The sequence below is a fragment of the Lolium perenne genome, chromosome 1 (assembly GCF_019359855.2).
Source record: "Lolium perenne isolate Kyuss_39 chromosome 1, Kyuss_2.0, whole genome shotgun sequence".
Taxonomy (NCBI): Eukaryota; Viridiplantae; Streptophyta; class Magnoliopsida; order Poales; family Poaceae; genus Lolium; species Lolium perenne.
This window is the reverse complement of record NC_067244.2, coordinates 48,636,436-48,650,507: the sequence shown is the minus strand read 5'-3', so window position 1 is coordinate 48,650,507 and position 14,072 is coordinate 48,636,436. Positions and strand designations below refer to the sequence as shown.

Below are 14,072 nucleotides of genomic sequence, written 5' to 3'. Positions count from 1 at the left end.
GAGGAAAAATCATGATAATTTCTGACACTGAATCAAAGCTAAAAGAAAATTAACACTATTGATTGCAGATCTGATGTACAAAGACAGATACATAAGCATTACTTTTAATAAACCAATTCTCACAAAGCAAGAACTCATATGACAAAACTCTGAGCTGTGCACACTAAACCATTCATACATTATAACCGTCAGAAACTCTCACTTGGCAAATCGGGAGAATATTTTCCAAGTCCTTTGCCACAAACACACGTCTTTTCCTTTGTCGATGAAAACAATATCAGTAAAGAATACAACAATAATGTATTTGTGTCCATAAAATACAGACACCCCTGCGAAAATCAACCCATCCATATCTGCAAACAGTCTCACGTCTCCTCATACAAAAGAAAACGGCATCTGAGGGCAAGCCATGCGACTGCCAAAAAAAACACAGCCCAACTGTGAGGACTACTAGCAAACTGGTGGTCAAACCTGACAATCGAGTCCAAAATGGCATCAACCATGCAACTCACCCTATTCTGAGACACTGCCATATTTTCTTTCAGCTCCTTGCTCAGGTCCAACATCACAGGAGACCACAAGAGAGAAACCTCTCACGAAATGCGGTCAAGCTCCTGTCCATTTGCTAACCAGGCAGAAGGCCTGAGTCAGTCAGCAACGATCACTTATCTGGGAGATTTTTTACGGCTAAGGATCTCCTGCTCTTTGAGGCGTTGCTGAAAACGCGACAGGCGTGCTTGGAGGCTGACCAAGCCTGCAGCCTTACGTGACAGCAGAAAGCTCAACTGTGTTACATAGTTGTCAATAAGGCTACCTGGTTGGTCAACTTCTGCCAAAAGGTTCATCTCCTGAGAAAAAAGTGCAATTAGTTTAGGAGCATGGCATAAAATAATGGTATTGTAAACTACCAACATTCTCAACCAACAGAGACATCTTCCAAAATCAAACATAAGTACAAAATTCGAAATGCTTTTGCACGTACAAGCACGATATTTTACTTATGATTTATAGTATCTGATATTCTAAATGATTAATGTCGTCTAACGCTGAACTGAATGAAATGGGCAGTTTCATGCACACAGGAGAAAGTAGTTGCACAAATCAAAGACTAGGGTGAACGGTTATTTGCAGACAGAAAGTAGTCCATACAATGAAAGATAGAAGTTCCCAAACATTCAACCATTCTTAGCAAGATCAAGAAGAGAACATATTTCCAGCATCAGAAGTTCAAATCAAACCATGGAATTCAGCGTCTAGCGGTTACCTTGAAAGTGGTAAGCAGATTAGTACTGGTTACATGATATGCCACTCTGTAGCAGAACTTAAGTTTCTTTCCGTTTCAACGAGGGACTACGTTAGATCTAAGTAGTTCTCTCTGGAATCATTGGAACTGTAAGTGCTCGATATGTTAACAGTTTTACCCAAGATTAATATATGTATGCTTACATCGTAAGATGGCGGAACCTTAGAACATAGACAGCATAATTTGGCATGGATTAAGTCAATCTAAAGAGCATTTGTTATAGAATGACAGTTTATTCAGCACATGAACTAGAACTTACTTCCCGCACAATCTCCATAGTATTCTCAATTTCCTTCCTGTGAGCTGCAATGAGGGCCTCCTCTTCCTGATATAGAAAATAAAGATTTACACCACAAGTTCCATTCAGGGTGAACAAGACGTACCAGCAAAATATTGTTTACCTCAAGAATTGCATCAATCTCCACATCATCACAAGAACTTTCCTTTTCAGATAGCCTTGATGAAGCCTGAGAAACTGAAGCCGAAATTGGCCGTTGCTGCTGTTGCAACTGCCTTGCCTGCTGCACCTTATACCCAGGCCGACTTATCTCAGATCCACTATCCTTTTTTGTGTAGTTGCTCTGCTTTTCAGCTTTTTCTTCCCTATAAGCCTTTCTCCGGGGAGGTGAGACTTTTGTAGCCTTTTCCTCCTCTTGCATATTTGTTGAATTCTGAATTAACTGTGCTTTACTGTTGTAACCAGTTCGGACAGAATTCAGATCAACCCTCTCCCTATCATTCAAACCAGATACTCCATTTTCTTCTTTTCCTCTATTAGAATAACTTGGAATCATACTAAATGTATTCCTATCAGGCTCAACTGAAGAGCTGGAGGTAAAATTCTCAGCACCTCTCCTAGATGTATCAACAGGTCTCTTCTCCTGGATCTGGTTGGGTATTTCTTCAGCCTCAACAGATACAGGATAGGATGGAGCAGATGAAGACTCCCTCATGGAAGGAATAGTTGGTGCAGTAGACTGCTCTTTTCTAGTGTTGCCACCCTTTGAAAGACTTTTAACCCTGTTAATTGATCAGCAACTCTACTCAATAAATAACCTGAAGCATTCTAAATGATGATTTACCATATATGAGTTGGATTTTATAAAGTATGTTTTGTGCCATTACCTATCAGCATATCTCAACGTATTTAATGTGTGTTCACATGAACCTGCATTTGGAGAAATGCAAGAAATCATCACCGTCCGAGAGTTGCCAACAAACGAGTCACGGAGAACCTCTGTGAGCTTGCTTCCTCTGAAAGGAATGTGTATCTGGTCATTGTCAAGGGCTCGGATGCATTCCTTAAGAGCAAGGAGGCTCTTGTTTATCTCTGCTCCTTCAATTCTGGATGTGAGAATATATTTACAGGTCAATAATTTTTTTAATTGTACCAGATCAATGTTTGGAATATAACAGGCAAATGACTGGAGATAAAAGTAATACCTTGTCTGCCTATCGTTATCTGTTGTATCAGCACCACGTTCGCTACCAGCGAGATCAATGAAAGATATTTTCCCCACTGCTTTCGTACTCTTAGCTTCATTAGCATCCCGGTTCCTTTGCCTCCTGGTATCAGTTACTATAATATGCTTCTTAACAGCCAGTTGCAGAATAGCGTGCGACCTCGATGATTCTTCATTGGCCCCTGTTGACCCTGTGCTCCTTGCTGCATTTCCCCTCTCAATATATTCCCTGACAATCTGGACATCCGAAACCTCAAATTCCTGTAGACCAACAATGCAAACTTGTTTTTTGCCATCCTCCCTCATCAGTAAGTGTCTACAAAAAGGTGAGAAATTTGAGTTTAGCTAGATGTGCTGCCATTATTTCAGAAGAGCAAATACATATAGGATACAACAAAAGCAACTTAAACATTAAAAACATGCCACAATTCTGACTAAGCATCCCTAAATAGGAATTTGTAAATGAAACACTGAATGTTAGTACTCCCTCTGTCCCGAATTACTTATCACAGATTTATCTAGATACACATGTATCTAGACGCGTTTTAGTGTATAGATACATGTGAATCTAGACAAATCTGCGACATCTAGTTCGGGAATGAGGGAGTATGTGCATGCACCCCATCACCAAACCATGAGAAGAAAAAAGCAACAGAACTTAAGGCATGGACTTTCGTGTGTATGAAACAACAAACCTTCTGTCTGATAGAAGATCATAGAGTTTCCCACCATATATCTCAAAGTAGCTGAGCCACAGCTTAAAATTTTGATTCCGATATACTGGTTGATGCAAAAGACGAATCATGTCTTGTGCCGCTCTCAGAGGCAACGGTTGCATTGTGTATGTCTTGCCACTACCTGCTCATGAATTGAATTGATTAAGAACATCACAAGGGGAGCTCATGAGCAATATAGAAGGCTAATTTCGGGAAATAAGAAGTGGCTAAATTTATTTTCAGGTTATCACATCAGAGCTACAATACACAAGTCGATCATCGGAAATTTGTAGACAGTGAACTACTTCTCAAGTTCTCAACAATGTAGTTATTCGCACAAGACTTGTGCATGGATGCACGAGCATGCTGAAAATTGACAAAAGAGAAACAATATTTTGCACAAACCATGACTTAAGTTAATTGTGCTTAAAGATATGCAATATGCATGTTTGACTTTCTGTGGAAAAAAGGTGTTGCCCAACCTGTTTGTCCATAAGCAAAGCATGTTGCTTTTGTTCTCTGGAATATTATTGGTATGATGGGTTCCACAGTCTCGCGATACACCTGTCCAGAGAAAATCCCAAATAAAAAATCGTGAATTTTCTGAAAATGTATTGCACAGCATTCAGTATGATATACAAAATCAATAGCATGGTATTGCAAAAATGATTCTGTCGTACTTCAGAACTATGTAAACTGGAAACTGGTAGTACCAAATTTAGCACCGGCTCATTGCCATCCCAAAGTTGGATGGACACTATAGATACATTACGGTGGAGTAACACAGTAGTCAAACATCCTCTGAACAAATTTGCTCAGAACTAACGAAGCAGCCCCATGGCCAACAAATAGGTGTGCATGCAAGCAAGCGGATGGACGAGTAGTGCAGTAAGCCAAGGCTGCAGAAATGATGATGGGCAGGAAGAGGTAGTTGTACAGTTAGGCACATTTGTGCGTGAGCAAGTGACTAGAGCAGGGTTGAAGAACCATACTTGCCATTGAGCCGACACGTCTACTGAGATGAACAGCAGGTAGTGATACACTGCTTCAATAAGAGTGTGGTCTGAGAGGGCACAAGGAAGAGCAACTGAGTGTAGAAAGGCATGAGCACATTGGCTAATAAACATGTTGCTGTTTCAACAATCGAATATGGGGGGGTCTCTAATGGATATGTTGGACACTTTACCATATTCTCTCAACAAAAACATAATCCAATTTCTTAGTTATAAACAACAGGATGATTAGTGACCCCAGGCTGACAGATCCACAGCACTTCAAATATCCAAGTTCGGGGGTGAACTATGACTGGAGCGACCTTGCCAGCTGTCCCACACAAAATTTCAAATGCCATCTTTTTGTTCTTAAATTGTCAAACCATCATGTGTTCAAGAGAGCAATTTTATGATTTTCCACCAGGCTCAACTTTACACCAATTTTTAGTTCTGTCCCAGGTCCAAAACAGCTCGAAGCCAAAACTGAATTTGAAGCATCTGCTTATACAATAAGCAGTTCTGGAGTACCGCAGAACCAAGAAAACTTAGAATAATTACAGAATGCGGGTCGAACAAGAGAAAAGTAGTACCTCGTCATTAGAAACATCCTCATCCAGGACAGCATCAAAACAAAATTCATGTTGTTCCACATAAGCTGTCAAGTCCACCTTCGGGCAGAAATAATATGTTAATATATATAGTACATAGTACATGGTAGGAAGAACTAAAATAAAGAAACTCCCCAGGACCACTTCAGTTCTTGAAGTTCATAGCCATGTTAATTTATTGTCATTCCGACAATTGAACTAAATGCTACTTCCTCTGTTTCCTGTTATAAGACGTTTTGGCATGTTTAATTGGCAAGCCAAAATGTCTTATAGAAGGGAACGGAGCAAGTACTTTGCAAAAACAAATAACGACACGGAAGATAACAGGAACTACTAGGATTTCAGTTAATCGTGATACTTTACTGCAATAGAGTGAACAATCATTTTAAGGCTTTAAGCAACAAAAGTTTGTATGTTCAATTCCATTTTCTGAAGAATTTGCCACTTCGATGCAGTAAAGCATGTCCAACACGTGAGTTCCTCATAGCAAACAAAGTGAGGTGTTCAGTCACCATTCACATTAGAGGTTGCAACATAACTGAACCAAACTAAGCTTTTCTTGCACATTGAAAGAACAAATAGGTCCCTTTATCGCAAATGTACGCTAGCATCATTAGAAAAGCAAACGCGACTATCCATGGTATGATGGTATGGTGGGCATGAACAGGGGTTATCAGTTGGCACTTTCAGATTCTAATAAAAAGTGAAATGGAACTGCCAGAAAAAGTGTAGGATATGTCAATTTAAATGAGCATGCTAATCCCTCATGTTCATATGTTGCTATCTAAAGCATTGTAGAGATATTCAAGAAAAAAATTGATTTTCATGAGAAGGTAGACAATAAACAACAAAAGCGTACATAACAAAAATAAAAAAAAAAACTATAATGAAAGCACAACAAAATTTCTCGAAGGTGAACAGTAGATACCTTCAGCTTAGGTTCATAAACTGTCAATGAAGATAAATCATGGACGGTTACAGCATCCTCTTCCTTTCGAGATAACTCCTTTCTGTTCAGAGGTCTCTTCCTTACCTGAATATATTGTAAGACTAAGTCAGGTATATCTGTTAGGTGTTGAAAAGTTCTCACAAACATACCTACAAAGATTATCATACCACAACTTTGATCTTCGCAACATTATTTTCTCTGTTGGTGCTCTCCTTTTCACTCGTCACTGCATTATAATTATCCGCTAGACCTTGCTGGTTTCCTGTTAACACATCATCATCGTCCTCATCATCAGTTTCCTTTGGCATAAAGGGTGATGGCTCAAATGGTTCAGAATCTACATCCTGCCAAAACGAAAGCAGTAAGTTGGGATGAACTGCATGAAGACATTTCACCCATGAGTCAATAGAAAGTATGAACTCGCCATTAACTCATGAGTGTTAACAAAAAACAAGCAGGCACGTTGCAGATATGGTCTGGTGACGTACATCAGAAAGAAGTCCAGTGTCATCCATAGCATGGAGATCCAGGAGACCAGCTCCAAGATCACCTCTAAGTTCAGGTGAGTACAGACCATCTGCAGAATTCCCGCTGCCAAAATTCTGAGCAGTTGGTGTGAAGGGCTCAGAGACTGATGCAGGCAAAGACTCTCCGTTAAAATTCAAGCTTCTCAGCAGCATATATAGTCTCTGTTTCTCTTCAATGGACTGTGGTCCATACCCCTACCAAACAGCAAAATGTAAGATATACAGCCATACATGTTGACAGCATGTGCATTGGTGAAGACTATAAATCAAATAGGACAACTAAAGGTATTGAGGTCCTCATGGCATGTAATAGTTGAAGAAAACAGTTTTCGTTGGAACATGAAGATTTCAGTGAGCATGACTACAAACAGCTAATCGAGGGTGACAATGATATTCTTGTTCCAAGTTAACTTGCTAAGTTCAATTTTTCATCCATCTGCATTACAGCTAAACTACCACGCAGTTAAAATGGAAGTGCAAGAAGGACATAATCCTGATTGTTCAGAAGAAAATATTTCATCTGCAATCAGAATTGATGCATGTGAAGGCACTTGCAGTTCCTCATACAACCAACATTAAGACAACAATAAAATAGAAAGTATATGGACAATTTATCTCAGATTATTCTCCCAGTAGGAGTTGAACTTCAAACGCACTAGGTAAGAGACGCAGGTCAGCATGTGCCAACTGACGAACAGTTCGGCGAAGTGAATCCACTCAATACGGTGCAAACCGTTAACCGCAAGGTTCGATTGATCAATCTCTACAGGCGATCCGGAACATACAAGTACAACAGTAGAAAGCACCCCAAAAAAGCAGTTGAACGAACCAAAGACCGCGTCTCCGCAATCGGGCGGGCAATCTAGCTAGATCAAACATTTCGGGCGAGAAACCCCACCTGCATGAGCAGACTAGGCAGCATGCCTGCTCCTCCGGCGCCGCCTCCAAGGGCGCCGGCGCCGCGCTGGTCCCCGGCGGCGGGGCCAGCCGAGGAGGCCGCGAGGTGCTGCAGCCCCGCGGACTGAAGCCAGCGCGCCATGACGGCGTCGCTCGAGTCGCCCATGGCCGCGGATGCTCCTTCGGCGCCCGCGGCGCCGGCGGCGGACCCCGCGCCGCCGCCGGCGAGGCGCTGCGACCTCCGCTGCGGCGCCAACTTGGCGGATCACGCGAGTCCGGCGGCGGCGGCGCGATCCGGCGAGTCGGGGCCCAGATCTGCGGAGGTCGGGGAATGCGGGCGGCGGATTTGAGGCCGAATTGGGGGCAGCCTTCCTCCGCTTTTTTATTTCCTTTTTTTTCTCTCTCTCTCTCCGCTTTTTTTTTTTTGGGTTTCGAGGAGCCGATGAGAGAGAGTTTAAAAGGAGAGGGAAAAAGGTGCCTCCCAAATGGTGATTTGTTTTTCCATTTGGCAGGCAGATGGGCTAGGTTTTTGTTTTCATTTTATTTTATGTCTTGTAATGTTGTTTTTGTTTGACAATGATGTGTGCATTTGGGAAGAAGGATGGCCGGCTCATGCTTTATTTTAGATGCTAGTTGAGTGCCATTTGTGGTTTGGCAATTAGCATGACAACAAGAACAGATGGTGGTGGTAACACCAATCGTCAAGCGGTCGGAAGTCCGGACACGAGAGCCACAACATTGTAGAAAAGCACAAAACTTCAAACCCTTTGTCGATTAAATTTATTATTATGCAGTTCTACAGAAAAACTAAAAGGGGTACATCTTGTGAGCCACAACAACATATACACAGTTTAACGGTTGTAGATATGTTATCTTAGTAAAAAAAAATCATGTTATCTCTTAACCCTCTTGGGAGCAGAAAATAGGCACTGTTGTACTAGTTTAAATTAAGGCGTTGCTCCTCTACACCAAACCAGTCGCGAATCTTTGAAAGTCAGTGGTTGTGGTCATGCATCTTCGTGTTGGGAGTTTTGCAAAGAGAAAGGATCACTCTGGTCGATATCGATGTACTCGGGTTTTTCACTTTGCCTTGCTATAGCATGTGCATGTCTATATTGTCGTTTAGATTTAAAATTACTGGTTTGATAAACGTGCGATTTTGTTCATGATCAAGGGTTTGGTGATTTGTCCCATCAACCGACTATTGCATATCTCGTTTCTAGCTAAAACGGCATGTGGACATTTTCAATTGGCACATCATGAAAGAATACGAATTTTGTAGATATATGTGTGTAATAGCACCCACATGTCTTAGATAGTGATATCCATTTGCGATTATATTTCAGAATAGTTGATAAGTGCCATCGAAAGTATCCACAAATAGTTTGAGAGTGCAGGCCATCATGGTATTCTTTTTGTTGGGTTAGAAAAAATATGTGTTCCGTGTAATACAACAGTTATTATTTCTCATGGAATTTACTTTTAAATTGGTAGCTTATTTGATTGTGGGAAATGTGCCAAGGCAACATTCCAAGTTAAAGAATCAAGATGAAGTCATTTACATGTAAAAAAAAAGTGAGCGGCTGATGGCGAAAAAAATTCACTTATTTCTGCTGCAACGTGGCTAATTGCCATTGGTATGTTGTTGCTTGCTATTGGAGTCCTAGTCCTAGAATATAGTTTTAGAGTGTTGGTATGGTTCAAAACAAATCGGGGTTTCATCTCATACCACGAAATGGTCAACAATTTTTTTTCCAAGCGATCTCGACGAGATCGAATTTCCATTACAAAGCATAACGGAAATAGCGTACCAGCGCTCGATTACAACCACAAAAGCATGAGAGAAAGGGGGGACGCCACCTAATGCTAGTATACAGAAACTTAGGAGTTTGAAAAAAGAAGCTAGATAACAATGGAGCAACTCAAGACAACAAGATGATAACTATAATAGGTATTTGTATGTTCAGTTATTGCAAATATGTGAATCTCAATCTGGAAAAGAAAAAAAAATGTTGTGACGACCTCTCGCAACTCACAAGTTAATTCGTCGAACAAGACGGTTCTCAAGCAAACCTTTTTTTTTGGAACGGTAGCTAACCGATGTTAGATCCCATCAGAACATGATGAAACATCTCGGTGGCATTGGTCTGTTTACAAACGAACCCAACTTTCATGTGACAATTCAGTCAAAACTAGGTCCCAAAGATGTGGTGTACTTACAAATCTGAGCCACCACTCTCATGTGACAATTCAGTCAAAACGAACCCAACTCTCATGTCACAATTCAGTACTTACAAATCACAACCACCACTTGCCGATGGTCTTGCTACTATGCTGCTGGCCTGCTACTGATCTGATCGTGAGCCAACCATGAACTATCCCACCCGTTAGCTCGTCCCTCCACCATACTACGGCGGTTGGCCAGCTGCAGTACCGGCCCTGCCGTCACAGCTCGGAGAGGACAGCAACCTGGCACCAAACAAAAAAAAACTCCCCGACGCCGTGGCCGCAGAGGATCCCTGGGTCGCCCTGCATTGCCACCGCCTGCCGCAACGAACCCTTCCACAGGAAGCGTCAGCTGCGCATCCTCCGCGGCCAGCGACTCTGTGGCCCGACCAGTGACGAGCCTGTGGCGATCGCAGCGTGTGTCGGCGCGAGTGACGCTGGCTGTGAGAAGATCTGACTGACAGCCTTCCACGCGTATGGTGACCTGGGGGATCGGATCGTCTAGTTTGGAAGCATGCGTGACGTTCTGATTCTGAACTCCGAAAGCTTCTCACCAAGGATAGAGGGGTTCATACTTTGGAGCAGTTTCAGCATTGGTTTCTCTGTCTCTACTAGCCTGTTTCAGCCGTGGGAAAGGTGCTTCGGTCTTGTGCAGGCAAGCCTGAGTGAGAAATAAAAAGTCATCCCTCGTGACAAGTCTTTTTTTGGAAATTCTACCAGTGTCTATCATATAAAATAAATGTTATTAGATACATATGGCGTATGTTCTCATATTATGTTTATATGGTATCATAGTCTTTTATACTATATTTTTCTGTAAACTGGATCGAACTCTACACTTAAGGAAAAAAATTATACGCCACATACTACGGAACGAAAGTAGTATGTGTTTAATACTATTAGTACCTTATTTGTACTGTCCCGTACATCTTTGGGCCTTGGTTACATGATATTCGGAAGTCTCTTTGTTTCCATATTGTGTGGGATCAACACCGATGATCTCTTCTAAACAAGAAAAACTATATCTAGTTTATACAAGGACTGTCCTCAAGTACCATTTCGAAGGAACATGTACATCTAGTATTGGATGGATGTGGCCAATAAGATTGAACAGGTGCACCACGATGAGGAGGAAGATAAACCTAGCTCTTTTGCATTCTGTCTAAGGTTAAATTCACAATTCGGTTGCACGAAGAATCCCACGAGGAAAAACCTGGCCAACAGCATGCAGTTAACATCGGCATACCTAAGAGGCTTGCCCTTGTTTAAGCAATGAACCCCGGAAACCGGCTTCTTTCGGCCCCATCTTTTTTTTTTTTTTGAACAACAAGAGTGCCTGAGGCGCTAAATTTTATTCAGCTCAAATGCAACAAGCAGCACTGATTACAAAGTCCTGTAAATTTACATTCTTCAGAATTGAAATCACAGGACAGTTTTCCTGATAGTGAGCTGAATTATTACAAACATAAATAGGTGTATTTAGGCTATGCCTAATCACCTGAGCAGCACATTTATGAGCAATTTCATTGAACTTTCTCAAAATATGGAAGATATGTGATGTTGTATTGGCTGTAACCTCAAAGAAATCTGCTAGAGAATTCCTTGCATTCCATTCCAAAAGGTGATGATCCAGTTTCCTTGACGCCGCTGTTTTTGCCAAAATCTGATTGTCAGTAAGATAAGTTGGGCATCTTATATCAAGAATTCTTGCAATTGTTGCCGCTAGAAGTAGAGCTTTTGCTTCCGCCTGGAACACTGAAAGTTCATTTGCAGCAGACGCTTGTATCATGATTGACCAATTCCTGTCAGCAGAATCATCTTTTATGAAAACTCCAATCCCCGTCAGTTGTTTCCCTTCAGCACCTGGAACTTTCCTGCATTTCCAAGATGCGTCTGTATAGATGACAGGCCCAGCCATTATTCTTTCAGGTGAAATAGTTGAACCTTGATGTGGAGTTACCATCTCAAGTCTGGTCTTCTCTTGATGATTGATTCTATTTTCCTGAATAGAAGAAGAAGAAGCATCATAAAGTTCAAGATTATTTCTTAAGGCTTGAGCATTTATACTGATCTGATAAGGCAACCCCTTCTTTCTTCCAAAAAGAAGATCATTCCTTGACTTCCAAATACACCACATAAAAGTAAAAATATTGGAGAGCATGAGGATGATTCATATGCAGCATGTTCAAGATGATTTTCGATAAGGAAGTGCAGTTTTGAGTAAAACATTCAATACGGATATACCAAGGTTGTAAGAACCACGCTGCCTTGGCAAAGGGACAAGTGAAAAATAAATGTACATCATCCTCTTGAAGCCCACATCTGCAACAAAGCTTGTCTATATGTTTGGAGAAACGCCCTGCTCTTTCTCCTGTTGGAATCGCTTTTCGAAGAAAACGCCAAGCAAAAATCTGTATGCGTGGAATAATTTCTTTGCATTTCCATACCTGATTGAGAAGTTTGATTGTGTCCAGAGAAGGTGGTGTGGGTCTCTCTTCTTGTCTTCCTTCATACAAAGCCTGCACACAAGCATGATAAGCAGATTTGGCATTGCATTTGCCATTTTGTGTTAGCTTCCAACAAAGGAAATCTTGTTCCTCAGAATTAATGATTTGAGTTTGTTTAATAATTTGCGCCATAGCAGGAGTAAATAATAGGTCAATAAGGTCTTCATTCCATTTCTTTTGATTTGTCAGCCAAAGATCCTTTACTAAGGTTGGGTATACATAGCCTGATGGTTGGATAATTAGCTCATCATAGATAGAACTCCAAGAGGGACACCAGGGAGTGTTCCAAATGGAAATATTGCCCTGAGTGAGTTGGTAGAAAGTATGAGCTTTGAGAGTTGGAAGAATTTTAATGATAGAAGCCCAAAAAGCAGATTTTGGTTTATTTGGATTTGGGCGCCAGATTGAAGAATCTGGGAAATACTTTGCTTTTAAGACTAAGTGTAGATGATCTTTAGTATTTTGGGCAATGCGCCAGGCTGACATAAGAATAAGACTTTGGTTTACTGCCTGTAGGTTCCTCACACCCAAGCCACCCTCTTTCTTTGGCGCACAGATGTCCTTCCAAGCTTTGAGGCAAAGACTACGAGTTGTTGCTTCCTCTCTGATGCCAGTCCACCAAAAGGTTCTAATGATGGCTGTAAGCTTTGAAATGAATTTTTTTGAGAATAGAATGTTGGACATATAATAAACAGGGATAGAGGAGAAGACTGATTTAATAAGTTCTAGGCGAGCAGCATGAGATAATTTGTCAGCCTTATAGGTACTAAGCTTGGACTTAAATTTGTCAAGAACAAAGTTATAAGCCGAAGCTCTGTTTTTTGCCGGGAGAATAAGAGGATGACCTAGATGAATAAACGAAGCATCCATTTCTTGAACAGGGAATATATTCTTAATAGCTTCCACATTACTGAGATGTGTATACTTACTGAAAAGAACACCAGATTTGGACCAATTTGGTGTTTGACCAGAGATGGTGCAGAAGATATCAAGAATTTGCTTCATGATAGTAGCTTCCTGCAGTGAGGCTTTGCCACAAAGTAGAAGGTCATCTGCGAAAAGAAGTGAATGAATGGGAGGACAATTTGGTCCCAGTACAACGCCTTCTAGAAGATTGTGAGACATAGCTTCCTGAAGCTGAATAGACAATTCATTTATGGCCAGTACAAAAAGATATGGTGAAAGAGGACATCCTTGTCGTATTCCTCTATCACTTCGAAAATTTGCGAATGGCTGGCCATTAATAATAACAGAAAATGTTGGAGAGGAGATACAAGCATGTACCAAATTAATGAAATGACCATGTAACCCCTTACGAGAAAGGGCCGCCACAATAAAGTTCCATTCAAGGCGATCAAAAGCTTTGGCCAAATCAATTTTCAACATAAAAGATTCATGCTTCCAGGATGAAAGAGCAAAAGAATGAGTGATTTCTTGGCCAATGATGATATTATTACTAATGCGACGCCCTTCAATGAAAGCCTGTTGTGAAGGATGAATATAATCTGGAAGATGAGTTTTATGTCTATTTGCAAGAGTTTTAGCAATAAGTTTGTAGACCACATTGCAAAGACTGATCGGTCTATAATCAGCAGGCACAAGAGAGACAAGTTTTTTAGGGATCAGGACTATATGAGTATCATTTATATGAGGTGGCATAATTCCTGATTGATAAAAAGAATGTACCAGATTTGTAACGTCGTCGCCTATCCAATCCCAAGTCGCTATGTAAAATTCAACATTAAACCCATCAGGCCCTGGAGATGCATTTCTCTTCATGTCCTGCAAGGTGTCCCACAGCTCCTGCTTATCTGGAATAGAATAAGTAAAATCAGCTTGACTAGACTGAGGAAGTTGCGCATCAATAAAAGGTCTGCCATAGTT

The 14,072-nt window shown here is 41.1% G+C and overlaps 1 protein-coding gene across 1 annotated transcript; it reads right to left on the bottom strand.

The window, feature by feature from the left end:
* Positions 1–233: 233 nt before the first annotated feature.
* Positions 234–7,862, bottom strand: LOC127349158 (kinesin-like protein KIN-13A). Its single transcript, XM_051374943.2, has 12 exons — positions 7,457–7,862; positions 6,520–6,753; positions 6,199–6,375; positions 6,011–6,115; positions 5,065–5,142; positions 3,965–4,046; positions 3,462–3,624; positions 2,747–3,082; positions 2,429–2,647; positions 1,705–2,323; positions 1,563–1,628; positions 234–848 (listed from the first exon to the last, which is right to left on the bottom strand). The coding sequence occupies exons 1-12, from the start codon at positions 7,619–7,621 to the stop codon at positions 666–668; spliced, it is 2,427 nt and encodes an 808-aa protein (XP_051230903.2). The 5' UTR covers positions 7,622–7,862; the 3' UTR covers positions 234–665.
* Between the last annotated feature and the right edge of the window lie 6,210 nt (positions 7,863–14,072).